The sequence below is a fragment of the Thunnus thynnus genome, chromosome 12 (genome assembly GCF_963924715.1).
Source record: "Thunnus thynnus chromosome 12, fThuThy2.1, whole genome shotgun sequence".
Lineage (NCBI taxonomy): Eukaryota > Metazoa > Chordata > Actinopteri > Scombriformes > Scombridae > Thunnus > Thunnus thynnus.
In genome coordinates this window covers 10444817-10464724 of record NC_089528.1, presented here as the reverse complement: position 1 = coordinate 10464724, position 19908 = coordinate 10444817, and the positions used below count along the sequence as shown (strand labels likewise).

Below are 19908 nucleotides of genomic sequence, written 5' to 3'. Positions count from 1 at the left end.
ATTTGAGTGTTGACATGTTCATGTGCAAAATAATTGGTTATTGCGTTTTCTTCAATCCTACAGCTGTATAACATTGTGGGATTTAAATTACAATAATATTTTTATCATTGAAAATATTTGTAATAATTATTTTTTATTATTTTACAAAGCATTATGGTCTTTTAAAACAAATAAACAACAAGAGGATGTGTGTCCTCACTCACTCCAGGGACAACAGACTTGCTGTCCAAGTTCGACAGCAATTAATTGCTTTTTTTTTTCTAAAATTAATTTTGCAGTGTGATTACTTATAGCTTACAATTAATCTCAAGAAAGAAACACATCACTTAAGAAATTAAGTTTCAGTGCATGTCTTTATATGTATTATTATATTATTATTTGTATTAATTTCTTCAAGTGTCTCAGAGTGTGTGGTCAGTGTAGAGACTATCTGTGAAGGTGTTTGGGCCTTTCTCTCCTGGTTGTCCAGGATCACATCTGAGATCAGACGTGGGACAGTTGAACAGGACCTGGGAGCACACATGGAGGTACTGTTGCAGGAAGGTACTGGCTGAGAGATGCCGGGTTCAGCCTCAGAGATTTGTTGCCTCATCAGGAATCCATATGTAAATAAATGATAAAAATCAAACCATTGTAGTGGGTTTTTATTTTTTTAGGAGGTTTCAGTTATGCAATGTTTGGTCTATGTTGCAAAAACAAATGTTTAAATTTTAAAACTAAGCACTTAGGTAACACTTTCACACATGTTGAAGAGGAGAACACTTATCACACAAATAATCACCCGCCTTTAGGTTTGACACACACTGGTGTTTACATGTTAAATGTGTCACATGTTCGATGGTTTTACAGATACAGCTTTTAGATCAAATATACCATCAAATTGTATTAATTCTGAAAAAAAACAGCTTACCTTCTGATTCTGCGATAGGAGATGAAACCACTGACACGGGCCCCAGGTCTGTGTCCAGATGCTCAACTCACGGCACACCCGAGAGCAATGTCTCTCCAATAACGGCTCCTACACGCTGGTCCGGCTCAGATAAGTCTCCAGTGGTCAGCATCTCTCTTCTGTCTTTGGCAGTATCTTTTTTGGCCTCAGATTTGAGATCAAAAATTTTTTTTTGCTTCATCAGCTGTGTGCCCTTCTCCGGATACAGCGTTTACTGAATGAGTAATAGTAAAAGTAATCTCATGCATATTTTTCTGTTATTTTATATCCACTTCTGACGCTGCTGCATATGACAGCTCGTTTGATGTTCACTTCCTGCAGCAGAACCTCCACTTCACAACTATTGAAATTTTTTTTCACATTTGGAGTCCGGTGCTCCACCCTCTTTAGACTTTGGGACTTCTCTCAATTTTTCTTTTCAATTTCTGTGTGTGGTTTCCGTGTGTGCACACAGCCCTGAGGTCTCATGCCCTTTTATGTGGATTGGTGTGGCGTTTACCTCCACTAATTAGGATCACTTGGCATATGCTTTCAACTTATTACGTGGACAATGGGATTCATCATTATAAGAGCATATGTACAAACAATTCTGTGGTTTAAGAACATGTCATGAATCTGATATTTTTAGGACCTTTCTTAAGAAAAAAATTAAGAAAAAAGAAGATATTGGTGAATATTCCTGGTTTAACTCTGAAAGAAATACTGTAACGAGTCTTTGAACTTGTTTTTTATGTTCAGAATCCGATAGAGCATCCAGCTCCAGGACAGAAATGTCTCCTGTGTAAACACCAAGTTCTGCCCTGAACAATACAAGTTATTTAGGATTAATAAGAATCTTTCCACTAGGCTGTCTCATTTCAACTTTATGTGACCCACAGTGCAGAAGACATGGTAAATTGTACAAATAGATATGATTATGAGGGGTAGAGAGGGAAGAGGAAAGCTGATGTCACCAGGTCAATAATTTGGAAAGAAAAAATGAAATAATGAATGCGTAGATGAAGTAGGAGGAAGACAGAAGTCAAAGATGAGCTAACTGATGGAAAGTGACAAATCAGTTTGTAATGACAGAGTGTTATCAGTGTGCCACACCAGCACTAATGAACAGCAATCTACCCACAACTTCCATCATCATAACAGTGATGTACACTGTTTACCCACTGGCTCTGCAAATAGATTCATTTAAGAGGCTGCATCACAGTATCGCTCAATAGCCCAGTTATTACTACCACCCATGGCACTTTGATATGACAATATGAAGCAGACAATATCATTTAACTTTAAGGAATTATGTAAGCAGAATGTGGGCGCTGTGAAATTAAAGTACAAATCAAGACAAATGAGAAATATGATGTGTTTCATTTGACTTTCTCCCACAGAAATTAGCAAAGATTTGGAAATGTCTGCATGTGGAAGAACCATAAAATCCCACAATTGGAAACATTAAAAAGTCAATGTGATGCTCTGTAGGAGTTTAAGGAGAGACAAATCGCAAAGTTTTTGGCTTCACATCAGTGCTTTTGTTGTTCAAATCCAACCTTCAGAGAAATTTGTGTTAGTAATTTACATGCATCATCCTGACATGTTTTGACTCATAACATAATGACAAGTAGTGGGTTACAATTTTTAATTTAGAAACTTAATTGCCACAGTGAATGCAACCGTAAACCCATATGTAATGTCTATTAAAGCAGCGGATGATAAGGGATGGAAACCTAAGAGCTACAGCACTCCTACAATATTCTTATGACAGCGAGACAATAATTTGACACGAAGTGAGTGCTAGGAGAGGAAGTAATGTAAAAGTGACAAAGAAATATGAGGATGATGTGAGGTGTCCTGATGTCTTAAGCAGAGAGAAACAACAGGGACTGGGCTGTGACCTATAGCTTTACAGGCGTTGGTGGTGTTAAATTCAGTACCAACAGCCACAGGCAGCACTGCATAAACTGAACTTAAAGCTGCACTAATCAATATTTTTATATTATCAACAGATCAATTGTTGTAATGTGTAATGTAAAAGCGGCTGCTGTATATAGGCAGCTCCCCTTGACTTTATAGAGCTTGTTAGCGTCTTTTACAGCCCACAAATTAGCTGTCACCCACTCTCATCTACCTTGTTTCTGGCAGTTTTCTGCTAAAGCTACTCTATGTTACCTGCTTAGCACCAAATGGCGAACAAACTGTTAATGGTTAGCTAGTGAATGGTGGAAGAGTCAGATATTTTTCTTAGAAGTTGGTGGAGACAAAAACGGAGCTAAAAGGAGAGTGATAATTGGACTTACATTCACCAGGTGGACAGAAACATGATTCCAAATGAAGGTCTATTTTACTCAGTGTCCAGCAGACAAACAGCAAAATGAGCGTTCAATAGTGTAACTAGGCAACTTCATCATGTCAACTTTATAAGATGGTAATATGTCAGTGTTGTGGTCACAGCTTGCCCCCTGGAGGCTGAAATAAAACAAAAACAAAAAAACACAATTAATGCTACTTTTGGCTCAATTTAGATGCACTTACAAGATTAACAGCTCTTATATTTGGGTTCCTGTGATTGCAAAACGCTTCTTCTTCTACATTTCTGCAACTTCTTAGCTTCACATCCTTTAAACATGAGCAGCTAAAAAGCCTTCAGATTTCTTGCTTGATTCATTCTTTGACATTAAATCTACTAATAAAGAAACCATAGGGTTAATATACTCCCAAATATCTATATACTGTATATTGTGTATATGTTTTTACAGGTTTTGAGTGACTCTGTCTACACTGGAAGAGAAGCGATAGCAGCAGTGCAGCAGCAGTAGCATCGGTCCTAAACCACTAAATTAACTTAACACAAACCTCTGTTTTAAATGTAGTATAAGTCCTCATTTCACCACTTGTGAAACTATTAAAATGAGAAAATGATATATATTGTATATATATATATATACAATACTGTGCAAAAGTTTTAGGCACTAAAAGTCCATTACAGGACTCTTTTTTCTTCTTGTTGATGAAGATAGTTCTTTATAACTGTGGCTGTATGTTTGGGGTTGTTGACATGCTGTGGAATACATTTGGGACTGATCAAAGGCCTCCCTGATGGTATTGCGTGACGGATACGAATCTAAACATCTAAAGTGCCTAAAATGTTTGCACAGTGAATCACTGTTTAGCACTGTTGCCTCACCCAATATAAACCTACAGTGTTATTTTTGTATGCTTTCCATGTTCTCTCTGTGTGTGGTTTTCTTGTCACAGTCCAAAGACATGCAGGTAAGGTTGATTAAAAAACTCAACATAGGGTGTATCATTGGCCCCTCAGCTAGTGCATGCTACCACCTCCTCCTCCTCCAGTGACCCTGAACACAGGAACCAGGTGTAGAGAATGAATGGCTAGAAAATAATTGTGGAAATATGCCAGAATACAAATATGTGGCCTCTGATTCCAGGAAAAATGTAGAGCTATGATAAATGAATTTCCCTTTAAAGAAACCTGGTCAGTGAATGATAATGTAAGAAATCCTTTTTGAAGGAGTTTCCTCTCCCTCCCTCCTGTAAATTGCTTGTACCGACCAGTACTGGGGTGTCAAGGTTGTTCCACATCATTATTCAGCTGGGTAGCTGGTGCAAATCTCACTTACTTGCAGAAAAATGCATCTAACATTACAGCAAATGTCAGTGTGAGCAAAAAGTAATTGAGGAACTGTAAATATTGGTTGATAAAAGGGAAAAGGGATATCAACAGCACATTGATTAAACTCTGGCACCGCTTCCCTGTTTTCATTTTGTCCTTGTTACACCAGTCTTAGTGGGTGAGATTAGCTCTGCACTCAATTTTACACAAGCTATTTCACAAAAGACAAATAAATCCTAGGACTCAGGAGTTCTGCTGTGATTGCATTCTTCCTACGTCTATGATGCTCTTGTGCTGAAATGACTCATACACCTGCAAAGTCAAGTGGGAGAAAGTCCCCAGGAGAGCAGGAGAAAGTCACAGTTCACATATCTCATCTTCTTGTTTTCAGCCACACTAGCAGCTCTAGGGCTGTTGGTCCAACACTTGATAAAATATCTCAACAACTATAGGATGATTCCCATTAAACTTTGTACGTACATTCATTAACCAAATGACTTTGGTGACCCCCTGACTTTTTCTATATTTCCTATATATATAAAATGTCTTGATAACTGTGAAATGGATTACCATGAAATTGGTGCACACATTCATGTCCCCTTCAAGATAAATTAGAACTACTCTGGTGGTCCCAACTACCTGCAAAGCTAATGACATTCCCCTCAGTTGTACTTTGTTTTTAGAGCTAATTAGCTTATGGTAGCATGCAGAAATGCTCTGTGTAATTTTGTAAAATCCCTATGGTGATGTAGTTTTAATAATTCATTGGAAATAAAGCACAGGCCTGGCCAAAAAAAAAAAACCCAAAGAAAAATTTTAACAGGTAAACATCAGCATATTAACATTCTCATTGTGAGCATTTAGCTAAAAGCACTCCTGTGCCTAAGTACAGCCTCACAGGGCTACTAGCATGACTCTTGACAGTCACCTAGCAACAGGACTACTGAAGAGATGTGAGCATTTAAAAAGTTCAAAGACAGAGTTTATAGTCAGTTTATATGTGAGAAGCAGCACAAGCACAAGAGACGTGATTGGTAGAATTACACAAATGATCTAATTTCAGATGTGTAATCTTCATTAATTCTCAAACCTTTTGTGAAGCCCTAAAAGACTCAGCTGCATATTTTTCTTCCAGAAACCAAAGATCTGCCACAATAATTATGCCAGTAGCTTCAAACCTCAGTGAAAAAATACTATGACTGATCTTCACACAGGAAGTGACTTCCAGTAGTTTTCTGTCACTCAGCCATGAACTTTTTCATAAAGCAGAAGAGCCAGTGTAGTCCACCCACCAAAAATAACTTGAGGATTACCAGCATAATCCTTGATGTACCTATGTTTGTGAAATGTTCAGTGTTAAAGTCAAACATGGATATTCCAGTGGGTCTATTGTTTCAGCACTAGATAAAGAAGTCAGTACATAAAACATGGTGCATGTTTACAGTTGCACTACAGCATCTATATATGGACATCTTTGACAGCTCATATATCCACACTGGTCACCATTTTAACAACAACTCTATTAATGGACTGGTTAGGGGAACACATCGAATAAGATTCATATATACCAAAAGTAGTGATAACTTGTTTTTACTGTACGTTTTGCTTCTTGAGTTTAAGCAACAAAATCTAATTTCCTCTAGGAAGGTAATTAGTATGTGAAAACTCAGCCCTTAATACAACTCAATCTTTTCCTCTAATCGTTGTGTGATTTATGTCGTTCTGATCTCATGTTCATCTTCAACATTATGTGGAGGTACATTGACCAGTATGAAACTCAGAACTAAGTCCTGAGGAGCTCGAAAGCAGTAAATTAAAGTATATCACACTGTAATATTCTTATTCCCTATAACCATACCAGAGACTAGTTTCAGCTAATTAGTACAAAAAAACAATCTTGGGAGACATGGATCTCTTTCTTCTGAAATGAACTAACATTACAAAAAGGCCCATAGCATAGAGAGAGATTCATATTGTAATTTGCGAAATGGTTTTAAGTGTGTTGTTTCCTGAAGGGATTGTTTCATCTACTGTTGAGGGTGCAGTTAATTAGGTTGGGCGGAGGTGGTTTTTGTTTCGATGCATTATTATGTCAGTGTTCACTACAACCACATTTGCAATGGTGATGCAACTCAGTCTCTGCTAATGTGACCATATAATACTGTACATATTTGTCTTCTTTTTGTTTCCCTTTTTGGATTAGAGAATATGTACATGGAATAAAGAGTTTCTTAAATCCAAATTATTTTCTGTCATCCATTCTTGGTTTAAAAAAAGAAAAAAAAATCATGAATATGTGTTTAAGAAACAATCGCATCACTGTGCTGAACTGATAACATTATTTTGAAACACACTGATCTATCACAGTAGCTTGTAGACAACAATACATAAAAGTGTGGCTATACTTAATTCTGAATTCAATTTAAACATAATCGAGTCTTAATGATTGTGGGTGCATATAATCTTTTAAGTAAAGAACACTCACACACTTTTAATGTAACATATGATTTATTGCAGGTCTTACAGACAGATAATGAGAGAACTGCAAACAAATAAAAAAAATTGTGACTTACAGAAAGTATACAGAAAAAGTCAAATCTCCTAAAAGAAAAGCATGTTTTGTTGAGCCACTATATCCATAAACAAGGCATAATGTGTAGAAAATTAAATATAAAAAGTAAAAAGCAGTACTAATAAAGTAATAAAGTAAAAAGGCCTTTCTCATCCTCGCCAAGTAGGCACCACAGATAATCATCTAAATGATGAGCTCACTTTACAGTAAAATACCAGCTTACAGTCTTGATAAGCATAAACATGTCTGAATATTCAGTAAAAGCAACAGCCCATAAAAATTTATACTGAAAGTTTTTTGACAAGACAAACAGCGAAGAACAAAGAAAAAGAAGAACATCAGCAGCTAAAAGGCTGTAAAAATGCTCCCTGAGGTAAAAGGTGTAGGAGATGTAGGCTGTCAGGCATTTTACTCTTGTCCTTGAAAACATTTCATACTTCAAAGGTTTTTGGGACAGTACTTTCTCTCAAACCGAGCAACGTCAAACTTCCTGAGGCAGCCTTTGTAGTTCATGTATCGGATCTTTCCGAAAACGGGTCTCTCTGCCCAGCCCTGGTCATGGATGCCACAAATAGACCACATGCAACCTAAGAAGAAGGGTAAACACAGCGGAGAGGGCATGGATTAGAGAGACGAGGAATTCAGTAAACAAGTAGCCACCCTTACATGTATGAGGTCATCTGTGCCTTACCGACAAAGCCGTTGGGGTCCTGGCCATCCAGCTCGTAGCGATCGTTGAGGTAAAGGGCAATTGAGAGCGCCTCCTCTGGTGAAGAAGTCCACTCCAGAATCTTTTTGGCCCAGTACATCCTCAGGAAACCGTGCATCTTCCCCTCACTGACCATCTGATACTAATGAAGTGATGCAATAAACAGCGGTAAGAAAAAAATGTGTTTTAATCCCTCAGATAATTGAAACACTTTGAATAAAAAGGGCACTGTGAGATCTGTTGGCTGTGTTTTAGACTAAATGCTGCACCTGAGCTCCGTTCCACAGCTTGTCATGTGTCTTTGCTTTCTCCAGCTGTTCTTGTGTATAGAGATATGGCCTCTTGTCTTTGGCGTGATCTTTCAAGGTCTTCTGTGCCCACTCATAAGCACCTGAATACAACATAAAAAAAAACAAAGAGTTGAGACATACTCTGAAACATATTGTGAGCAGATGATTCAACTGAACAATGTCACAAATGGGACACTCATCACAACGGAGTGAACCATATGAAATTTCATGAGATCTGAACCGACCCTCCACGCTGTCGTATTTCTTGTTGTAGAAGCAGAAGTTGTCTGTCAGCTCCCTGCGAACCACCAGCTCTTCGATGAAGGAGGGGACAGACTGACCTGCGTTCTTCCCACTTCGCTGAACTTGCAGTGCCACACGCTGGGCTGACAGGTGTCCTGATGGGATGGAGAAGAGATGGATGAAAAGGATGAGAAAGGAGGCAGATGACAGAAGATGGACAGAATGAGGAGGCAAAGATAAAAGGGTCCACAATGACGAAGATGGAGGAAGTTTTACCTAATCAGGAAGTCTCTTTAAACTCAAGATGTCTTTTACAAGAGAGACCTCAGAAGACAAGGTTTGTCCAAACTTTTGACTGGTACTATATGTGGTGACTGGTACTGATCCAGATGACCTACAATCATAAACCTTCATTGCAATCCACTCCGAATAAGATGGCGTTAATCTGTGCAAGGTCGGCGTGTAATAAAACTTTTGTTTCTCATGATGTGGATTTTTTGTTTATTACTGAGAACTGGATGAAATGTGGTGACAACATGGCCTTGACTGAACTGGGTCCCATAGACTGTGACTTTGTCAGTGCGCCCAGGATGTCCGGTCGAGGAGGAGGCCTAGCTGCTGCTACATGGACATAGTAGAGTTCAACACTTTTGAGGTGTATATGCTCAGGATGGGACCAACTAATCCTTTTTACTGTGTGTTGATTTACTGCCCACCTGGCCCAAATGAAGGCTTTCTACTTGAATTTGCAGAGTTTTTATCTTCAGTGGTTATTAAATTTAAGCACCACTCAGTTGTTAAATTTAATGCGACATGTATCAGGGCCAAGCCACAATCATAGTCACACTCTTGATTTGGTTTTTACTTTAGGTCTGAATCTTAAGCTTCATTTAAACTCCATACACGGACAGCTGCGGACACCACGGACAGATAGTTGTTCTGTTTATACTACTTTCTGGGGTCCGCGTGGAGGATGCGTTCCACACATGTGCTGTACATGGCATCTACAGGGAGATAGCAGAGTGACAGCACGGACGCAACAGATGTCCACATGGGGCCTATGCGCACACCCTGTGATGACGAAATTTACGTCACACGGACCCTAGCGGACCCTCACAGATGCAGAAACTATGATTTCAGCTTATAGGGCTTTTTCGTATCTGACCACAAATGTATTATTTTTTGATACTGTCTTCAACGCTGACACTCAATCCATAAAAACGCATGACCCGTTCTCGCACTCTCAGCAGCCACTTTGCAGACAAATTTGCTTCTGTCTTTGCAGACCTTAATAAGGATATTGCTTTCCCTGCCCAGACTAATGACATAGTCTGCTCCTTTAATAACATCTGTTTGTCGACTCTAGATGTGTTGCTCCACTTAAAAACAAATCCATTCGTTGTCATTTTATTTACATGAAGGAACTACTTTTGTCTTTTAATAAGAAAATGAATGAAAAAAAAAAGGTTAGAACTGCTTTTTTTCTAATTTGATTGATTGCCATAAAAAAATAAAATCCCAGAGCTTTGATTAGCACTATTGATAGATTGGTTTACCCTGCCCCTTCCCCTGTATCGCTCTTTTCAAATAATGACTGTGAAATGTTTTTATCATTTTTTGTGGACAAGGTCACTGATATAAGGTCTAAAATATTGCCTTCTTGTTCCCCTGGAATAGACTGTCTGGCCCGTGTTTCTTTATTGAGCCAGTTTAGCCCAATATCATTGGAAGATCTCACAGCCATTGTCTCTCCACACCCCTCCTCTAGCTCTCTTGACATTGTTCCATCCTTTTTGTAAAAATGTTTTGAGTTCCTTAAGACCATATTTCCTCTCTATTGTAAATAGTTCCCTTAGCTTTGGCTGTGTGCCCGATTATTATGAGCATGCAATTATTCAGCCACTCTTAAAAAAGCCAAGCCTCAACCCGCTGCCTCTCGGTAACTACAGACCTATTTCAAAACTTCCTTTTATTTCCAAGGTCTTGGAAGTAATTTGTTATTATTACTATTTATACATGTCCTGGACAGCAATGAAATCTTTGATAAGTTCCAGTCTGGTTTTTGTGTGGGGCACAGTACTGAAACTGCTTAGGCTTTCAAACGATATTTTAACGCGTGCCAATGTTGGCGAATGTTCAGTTCTGTTGCTGCTTGACCTAAGTGCAGCTTTCCAATCAGCGTTGCTGATTGATGTCACACTAGCAGAGACCAGAAAAAAAACAATAAACCGCTTTACACACAAGCGTATTGAAGAGCAAGTCTGGTGCGTTGGCTCCACCTACCCTCCCTGGCAGATCAACGACTGGATGATGGAAAACACATCACAAAATGCGTCACTTGTGATTGGAATGCATGGCGGGAAAGTTGCCACTGACAACTGTTTAATAATAATCATAATACTGGGAATGCAAGAGCTTTCATCAGTGGGCCTTATGATTAATCACCATTGTGTTACCTCATCTGGCGAAAGATTGTGACTTAACAGACATTTATTTAAATGAAAATCTTTGGAGATATTCGAGATTTCCCCTTTAAAATCAATTATCCAACCAGATTCTGATGTATTGTAATGGAAATCAAATAGATACGGTGCAGAATCATGAGTATGATGGAGTAAGAACATCAAAACTGTTGTGAAATGCGTACATATGGTCTTTTTTAAAATTTAAAACAGTATTTAAATTAATAAAGAAGGTTTGAAGGTCCTAAAAAGCAGACTGGAACCTGGACAAAGCCTGGTTTTTAGTAGACCTGATTGTAAATGGTATCATCAGCATAAAAATTAACATCACATCAGTTGGAGAAAAAAACAACAACAAAAAAGAGGTAAATAGCAGGGGGCCTAATATTGATCATTGTGGGACACCTTGATTCTAAACCAGCAGCAGTAACAGTCTGAACAGAACCAATGGAAAGCAGCTTATTTAACAAAGCATGTTGCTTTTTATCAAGTCTGCCATCCTCAAGATCAGTTGCAAGAGCATAGTTGTTTAGATCACAAGTGCAGAAGAAAGTGGATGTTAATGTGAGAAAGAGGTAATGATAATATAAATAACACATTTACAAGTGCTAATACAGAGTTGCTGCAGATTTTTACAAAACCACATTTTTCCCCCAATGATATATGTGAAATTCACATGCACTATTTTTTTTTCATGGTAGTACTGACCAAAGCGGATCCAGGGGGAGAGCTGGCTGAGGGCGGCAGCGTTTGGGTCGTTGCGTTGGGTGCCGAACATTTTGAGCCGTACATCAATGAAGGACTCCAACATGGCAATCCCCGCCTTGGTGCCTGGCTTAGCCCACTCCGGCTCTCCTACTGTTCTGTCCACCTGCAGGGAGGCCAGGGTTTCTGCCCAGTCTACTGGCTGTAAGGTGAAGATGGGAGAGAAGAGGAAAACTCAGCAGGGGTCACAGCTGACAGTAATGAGCTCAAATATACATTCTGGTGTTAAAAAAGAAATGCGAGATTCAAAATTTGTGAAGAAAGTCTAAAGCCTTTCACATAGCTCACATAATCTGGAGGCTAAAACCATTGAACGGCATATCAAGTGCAAATCTGCAGTGAGAGCACACACCCTGCAGCTTTAATATCTGGTGCTGGGAAAGAAATGTAAACAGTGGACAGTCACAAAAAACCTACTGTTTATATTCAGTTGTCAACAAGTATGGGACGATGTGAAAATTTCATGTCATGATTATTCAGATCATGCTTACAACTCTTAAAATGGCACTAAAACATACTGGAATCACTTAACCTTACATTTTGTTAAGATACAAATATTTTTATTGCATCTTAGGACACATCTTGTTTTTGTGAACATCCTTTTTAGTGAAACAAGCAATGACAGATTCAAACTCTCCCCAATCCATCAATAAAAAGAATCTACCATCAACCTGATATTCAAGCTTTCACACTCTGAGCCTTCAGCCATGGTGATAAATGACAGGAAAGATGTGAGCTCCCCCTTGTGGCAAATGGCAATTCAAACTAACTCAGGAAATCAATAGTACTGTATGTTAGAGAGCTAAACAACTTTTTCAAGTCACTCATGTGATATTCATGATTATCCTGATAATGGACCACGATTAAATTCTTGTGTTTTTATCCCAATATAAGACCAAATCTTAAATCCTCCCATCCCTCATCATCAATAAATAATGTGAGAGGAGAAAAAGCGCCTGAAGGTTGAAAGGTAGTGCTTTATTGAAGCAGTCTGACTTCCAAATCCTCCCCCATCAATGAGCCCACTGACAGCTTACTTTTCCATGTATTGATCTTAGAAAACATTTCCAAAGCAGTGAATGTTTCCAGGAAAAAATATTGAGAGACACGTCATGAATGTGCTGTCTTGGCTGATTTTTTTTCTTACAAAAGCATATTTATAATCACAGCAGTCTGAATGTGACCTTCACCGTTGCTGCAGCACTTACTTTGGCAGTTCTTGTAGCTGTGTAGGGGTGTTTCCCTACCAGGGGAAAATCGGTGAGGAACTCTGGCAAGAGATTGGTAATTTTTCCCCGGATCGTTCTGGCGGAGTACTCAAGTTTAGGAGATGCTACCCAGCAGGGAACAATATTGTGGGCATCAACCTATGAATGGAAATGAGGTGTTAAACTCATATGACAGATAATGAAACAATAGTGAGTGCACATATGGACACACATGAAAGCAACAGGCATTAAATGAGAATTGAATCCTTTTTCATAATCAGTTCTTTGTGAAAATGATGAGGACAACAAATGATCAGGGAAAGGCAGGAGGACAATCAAACAAAAATATCCAACAGAAAGTTCAGAGTTTTTTTTTACCTGTATGAGGGGAATGTCCTTTGGAAGCTTCTTTTCCAAATCCTCCAACCACTGCAGTGGCTCCCTGAGAGGGGAGAAGTCTGTCACCACCGCCCCCAGGCCACGGTCAGACACAAAGCCAGGCAGTACTTCCCCCCCTGAACCGTGCAGCAGATGGAACTGGATGCCTAAGTGTTTACATTTCTGTTTGGCAGGGGCAGAATGACAACACTAAGTCTCAAAGACTTCAATGTGGGTTCAACTATACGCATCACAAACCACTGAGGAAAGTGTTGAGGACATTGGATGGCATGTATGCAGTGTGTTTGACTTGTGTGCCATCTAAATGGCCCAATCCACACACCTACACTTATACTCAGTAAGGAAAGACGTGATGACTTCCTTATTCTGACTGTTCTAATGATTGTTTTTTCTCATCTTATTACTTGTTTAACTAGTGCTGGAATTACTTTTATTATCCATTGATTGGTTGAATTTTTTTTAATTAATCAATTTATTGTTTTGACTATAAAACCTAAGAAATTCGTGAAAAAAAGCCTGTCCCAATTTTCCAGAGACCAAGGTAACATCCTCAAATTGCTTGCTTTGACTGACAATTTGTCTAAAACCCTAGGATATTTCATTTTCAATTATTAAATACAAAGAAAAAACAACAAATCCTGTCATTTGAAAAGCTGGAACTAGAGAGTTTTTAGCATTTTTGCATGATAAAAGACTTTAATGATTAGTAGACAGAACAAATCTTACCAGAGTAACATGAAATTCATCGTATAATAATGATTAAGTCTGGAAAATGTTCATTTTATGATTAAAGTCCCTTTTGTTGATCCCCCAAGTGTCTGGTGTTACTATTTGCTTAGTTAACATATTACAATATAATTGGAAATATATTACAATGATGGCAATAAAATTAACATGGATTAATTAAATCTTTTCTGCACTACTTGAATCTATAGCTCTAGTCAGTGCTTCAAATAATCATGAAGTTTGTACCTTTTCAACTTCTTCCAGACCTTTCAGCATAAAGCTGTAATGTCTGAGGGTGGACAGCTCTGATTTTGGGACAACCAGGCAGACACAGACATGCAGAGGAAGGTCCTCTTTTAAAGCAAGCCGCTGGGCGTAGATCATTGCCCAGTTATCTGTAACAGAAAGTTAAAACACACACAAAACATATCAAACATGGAGGAAATGTAGGCTAAAATGGTTTCTTCTTACAGGATTGACAGTTGTTATAGGTATTTACCTTGTACTCTGTGGTCTCTTGACATCCAGTACAAAACACCCTCTGAGCCTTGTTTTATCTTCTGGGTGTCAGATAGAAAACGCAGACGCTTCTTGTTGAATTTCATCTCCTTCTTCTCTGTCCTCTGCTGTCTCACAAGCTCTTGCAGCCAACCAGCAGCTCTCTGCGTCTTCTCCTCCTTCATGGGAGCCAACTTCTGCTGCTTGGCACTGGGCTCTTTAGCCACAGCAGACGTTGCCTTGCGTTTTTTGTCTGCCATGGTGTTTTCACTGGTGAATGAGTTGGTAAGGCAGGAGAAAACTGAGCCGGGCCTCTGTCTATTGTGGATAACAAGCCTCAGGTACAGCCTCGGTGAAGATGAAAAAGGTGAGCTGCAGGTAAACCACAGTGAGAGTTGTGAAAAGCTCGATAAAACTCGGCGGCCGTTTGCAAAACAGAAAAAAAACTACAAATGTAAGACAAAATTGTGAAGAAATAAATATACATCAAGAAACACAGGCAGTTTTCATGTTAAGGTAAACTGGCTAACAACACGACGACACTGGAATCCCTTCATTCATATAAACGGTGTTTCACTTACCTCCTACAAAAGCAATGCAACATACAGGGTGCAAAAACTAAAAGTACCAAGTTATGTAAAGTTAAACTGCCAAAACTCTAATGTGAGATAGATTTGAAGCCAAGGAAGTAGCAGCCCAGCCACAGAAACACTGTCGTCTTTCCCCTTTACACAACCAGTTACATGAGCACGCTGATGTTCAGGTTTTGTAACACTGTTTTTGTTGGGTTTAACTACATTTCCCACAATGCAGCTGTACTGTCTTTACACAGCATGCGCAGCGCAGTTTACGTTATGAGGAGGTTTGTTCGGACTGCCGTAGCTTTAGAGGGGACGAGCAGTTAGCCAGGGTACCAACTGCTGTTGTGTTTCTTGTTGCCCCCGGTGTCGTCTGTCGGTTTTTTTTAAGTATGAACAGGGGTGATTTTACAGCAGGTCGGGGGAGAAAACCAGCGGTTCCCGATAAAGTCGACATGTCACTAGGTAAGGTCCTCGACATAAAACGTTACAGAAATAAAGTAGCTACTAACGTTAGCTATCGTTAATGTTAGCTAACTTAACAGTTACTCAGCTAGATCATTTGAGGATTCAGACGTTTATCATTGCTCGTGTGATAACTTTTAACAGATGACATCATTCGGTTGAACAAAAAAGAGCAACAGTTAAAAAGAAGACAGGCCACCATGAACCGCCGACCAGTGAAGAAGAAAGGCCTGTTAACCCAGGGGAAGGGAGTTTCGTCGAGGACTGGTGGACCAGTCCAAAGAGGTTTGTACCAACCCTGTTGTTTATTTTTTTTTCCTGGCGATTCATCTCTGTGCATGTGTAATGTAGCTAATATTATCTTTAACAGGAGGTGGCGTGTCCCGAGGAGGAGCATCCAAATTAAGAAACAGAAGGGTCCCTCCCCTCCCGGGTCGACGGCGGGGTCAGGGGGTTATCACTGGGCTGGCAGCCAGGAGGCCAGCTGCCCTGCTCAAACGAGTCGGCACACTCAACAGAGCAGCAATCAACCAGGTACTACAGGACATACTGCAGTGCACAGCAAGCCACGCACTGATATTATCCTCTGACATTTGCCTGAAACTTCATTGTAGACCACTAGCAGCACCGGCCCTTCTGCACAGATCTTGATTGCTCAGAATATAGGATTCATCACTATATACCCATCCTCCAGACTGTGTCCAGGGCTGGTCCTGACTATGTTGGTGCCCTAGGTGAGATTTTAGATTGAGACACTTGTTTTCTAACATAGTGTTAACGTTTTATAATCAATTTGCACAGGCACATAGACACAGGATGCATGCTCACACGCACTAAATGCGCTGCCATATATAGTAAATAACACTATTGTAAAGTTAACAATTGGTGAGCACTTAGTTTTTACAGCTTAGCTCTGTCCCTCAGCATAAAAACTACACAGGGAAGGGGTTTTCCAGTCCATCTGTGCTTTGTTCTGACAAATCTGTTCAAAACACATTGGTTCTTGTGCAGCTATGATTTTGGTTTTGGTAGCAAAAATGCCATGTGTGATGGACAGCAAAAGATTTGGGGCTTATCTGAAAACTTGCAGGGCTTAAGCCCTATTAGCCCACCCATGGCGTTGCCTTATATTTAAAAAAACAACAACAAAAAAAAAGTAATACGTCCCAGTTGTTTTGCGCCCTAGGTAAACACCTATGTGTCCTATGCCACAGGCCGCCCCTGACTGTGTCTCTGTGATGGTGTAAGATGTAAGTACAGCAAGCAGGCAAAATATATTGAGAAATCTGACATGGAACATACTTTTACCGGTTAGGGTATCTCTTGTGTCTGACTGACAAATGCAAACACTGATACAGCGTTACATACATCTTTCTAAAGCAATGTTCAAATACCTTGTGCAGCCCTAAAATAGTATGTCAACTCCAAATTAGTAGAGCAAATCCTTTTCTCCTGGTGAAATGACAAGTGTATAAAACTCACCTGTTTCTTTAAAAAAAGAAACATTAAACAACCAAAGTACAGAGAAAGTAAAATGAAAAAAGGGAAGAAACCGTACCAAAGATTAAACATTGAATATTGAGTCTACAATGAAACTTTGTCTATGCAGTGCTGGCATTGTACTGAAGCTTGATCCACTTCTGCAAGACCTTATTCCTACACTAGATGACAAAGAAAGACTCAAAAAGCACAGAGCTGAAATACTTTACAAAAACATCTGCATCATTATTTGTTACACTGGTAACAAAAGCTAGTCTTTCTTGCCTTGTCTACAATCAAGCACACTGTACTCCTCCTGCTTTGATGACCTGGATCTGCCTGACCTCTGTCACACCCAGAGGCAGAATTTTCTCCACATACTGTTGCCTGGCAACAGACATCAGCAGCCGCCTTTTGATATCCTCTCCTCCTGTTGTCTTGTCCAAACTGCTCTAGAAAGTTGTCCATTTTGCTGCCCGTCATTGCAGAATGATCAGCTGTTGCTGAATCCACAACATCCTTAGTCTTTTTGTTTCTGTTTTTCCATCTTGAATGTGAGCACATGATTGTTAGCTGATTTACCTACTAAACATTCAGTTATGGTATTTACTTTCTTTTAGCTGTTATCAAAGTTAAACTGAAGTTTTAAAAAAGTGGATTTCTATTTTTAACCAAACAACTTAAAATTACCTTTTTGTTTTGATCCTTTATCTCACTCAGCAGGATGTAGTAGCATTCGGTTTTTCAAGCATTTCCCCTTTGCCTATATCTATATTAAAGATCATCCACTGCACCTCCCTTTTCAGAAAATGAGACAGAGAACAAGGCCGTTCATTCAACGCACTGAAACCCAGTACAGGAAGCCAGAGGTCCAGAGGCGGCCGTACAGGCAGCCCGATTTACAGAGAACCCAGAACGCACCAGCAGTCAGGAGACCATTTCAGCTGCGACGGCGGTGAGTACACTTCACAACAACTTGTATACAGTCCCACGGTGCACTGTGACAATGTGTTTTTTCTCTGTGAAAGAATGGAGAACAGTGTTGTTGGGATATGTTGCATTTATTTACATTTAGTTTGAAGTTGCAAGTATTCTGAAGAAGTTTGTTTGCACACTGGTAGAGAGGAGTGAAGACATAACCACATAAAGTGATACGTTTGGGTTTAACTGCACTGCGCATACACTATTACACACAATGAACTGTGATAGACCTACATTGATTACACAGCTGTTTTTCAATGCAGTCTTTTGTGTTCCGCTCATGCAGACCGCTGCCGCCTGTCCAGCAGACTCAGAGGGAAGCGCGCCAGGCCACATTTCTTTTCCGCAGAGGACTCAAAGTACGAGATGTTCACGCATTGACCTTGAGAGTTGATACATTTATCTGCAGATTAAAACTGAAAGTGTTGAGGATTTCCTGTGTGCTCTGTCAACGCCTCACTGTGTTAATTCTCGTGTCTTGTCCTTTGCTCCACATCGCAGGTACAAGCCCAGGTGCAAAAACCAATTCCTCGTGCTCCTCCAGTCAGAACTCGCCAGTGAGTTTTCTTACACCTCACAGTCTGTATTGGCTTTAGTTGTCAAAGTGTCTTGACTCCTTGTGTCACTCACTGTTGTACGTGCTCATGTGAGGGAGAGGAAACTGCACTGCGGATATGAATCATTTGGAGGGGCAAGAAGACCATTGTTTGCCATTTCAGGGTCAGTGTCTGTGGTGTCTGTGAGATACCTTACACCTTTTCTGTTTATCCACTAGGTGGCGTACATCAACAACCAACAATGGAATCTTGACTGTTTCAATTGACAACCCCACAGCCAGGACCCAGCCGGAGTACGTATCAGTCAACACAAACCCTGCAGAATCCTTACACACTGGTTGAAGACATCATTTAGGGAATCACTGTTTTTATTCATATTAAACTTCTCCGTTACTTCTCCGTAGGCCTCCCACCGCTTGGACCCTGCATCCCCCGACTGCCAGCTCTGCTTCTGTCAAGGTGGAAACTGTGGAGAAGAAAATACCAAAAGGAGTGCCTCTCCAATTTGACATCAACAGTGTTGGGAAACCGGTGAGAACATGCCACCTCGATTTCTGTATGGCTGAATGCTCACAGAACATTGGACAATTTTAATCGCAAGTGTTCATAAACAAGGTTCACCAGCAATTACAGAACTCAAAATTTAGATCGATTGAGCAACATATGCTAACACGTCTCCCCTGCATTTTTTATTTTTCTTTCTATCCACAGCAGACATCGATGACCTTGAACGAGCGATTCCGTATCCTAAAAGATCAGCGCACCGCCACAGCACAGAGTGGCAAAGGCAGCCGATTTGTTACCGTGGGTTAGACGGCAAGAAGAGGGTGACTAATAATACTCTGAAGCCCTTTTTTTGTCCTGCCCAGACCTGCGCAGTGAACCCCACCCTTCTATGGATGGATGGTACGTGCTGACCCACTAATTGACTTTACTAACAGGAGGGAGAGCAACTGTGGGACAAATGAGTACAGAGTGCACAATTGCTCTACTGTGAGAACTCAAGTGTGCAAGTGTCACTGGAAGAGTTTGTTTTAAATCAGTTCCCATTCTCTGTTCATATCATTGTACTCAGCTGTGTGTGTTGTGGATGTCCAATACCGGGATAGAGTCATTTTATCCCCTTTGGACATGGAACTGTTGACACTATTTTGAAGACTGCTTGAAAGTATTTCTTTTCAGAGAAGATTGCTATGTATTTGCTATGGAGGCATGTATGTCCTGAGTACCTTTTTTGACATTTTTGAGAATTGTTTTGTAATGTTTATTCAAATAAATGAGTTTCTCTTGTAAAAAAAAAAAAAAAAGTGTATATTTACTGTAGTTTGAGATTAGTTTGTTTCAAACTGCTGTCTTCTCTTGTCATCAAACAGTACCATCAAGCTGTGAAACAAACCTGCCACCTCCG

General features: G+C 39.8%; 2 protein-coding genes across 3 annotated transcripts; one reads left to right on the top strand and one right to left on the bottom strand.

Moving 5' to 3' along the window:
* Positions 1-7057: 7057 nt before the first annotated feature.
* On the bottom strand, positions 7058-15185 carry cpdp (CPD photolyase). Its single transcript, XM_067605322.1, has 10 exons — positions 15022-15185; positions 14442-14812; positions 14189-14337; positions 13196-13378; positions 12818-12976; positions 11553-11751; positions 8385-8537; positions 8119-8240; positions 7832-7991; positions 7058-7727 (listed from the first exon to the last, which is right to left on the bottom strand). The coding sequence occupies exons 1-10, from the start codon at positions 15042-15044 to the stop codon at positions 7579-7581; spliced, it is 1668 nt and encodes a 555-aa protein (XP_067461423.1). The 5' UTR covers positions 15045-15185; the 3' UTR covers positions 7058-7578.
* Positions 15186-15284: 99 nt separating this feature from the next.
* Positions 15285-19453, top strand: LOC137193889 (UAP56-interacting factor-like). 2 transcript variants are annotated; one of them, XM_067605323.1, is made up of 9 exons: positions 15285-15483; positions 15628-15768; positions 15854-16017; positions 17769-17917; positions 18230-18302; positions 18445-18500; positions 18719-18793; positions 18905-19031; positions 19215-19453. In XM_067605323.1, exons 1-9 carry the CDS (start codon positions 15411-15413, stop codon positions 19311-19313), a joined length of 957 nt encoding a protein of 318 aa, XP_067461424.1. In that variant the 5' UTR covers positions 15285-15410; the 3' UTR covers positions 19314-19453. The 2 variants fall into 2 exon arrangements, with proteins under 2 accessions (XP_067461424.1, XP_067461425.1); XM_067605324.1 differs by having other exon boundaries at positions 15290-15483; positions 19212-19453.
* Positions 19454-19908: the final 455 nt, after the last annotated feature.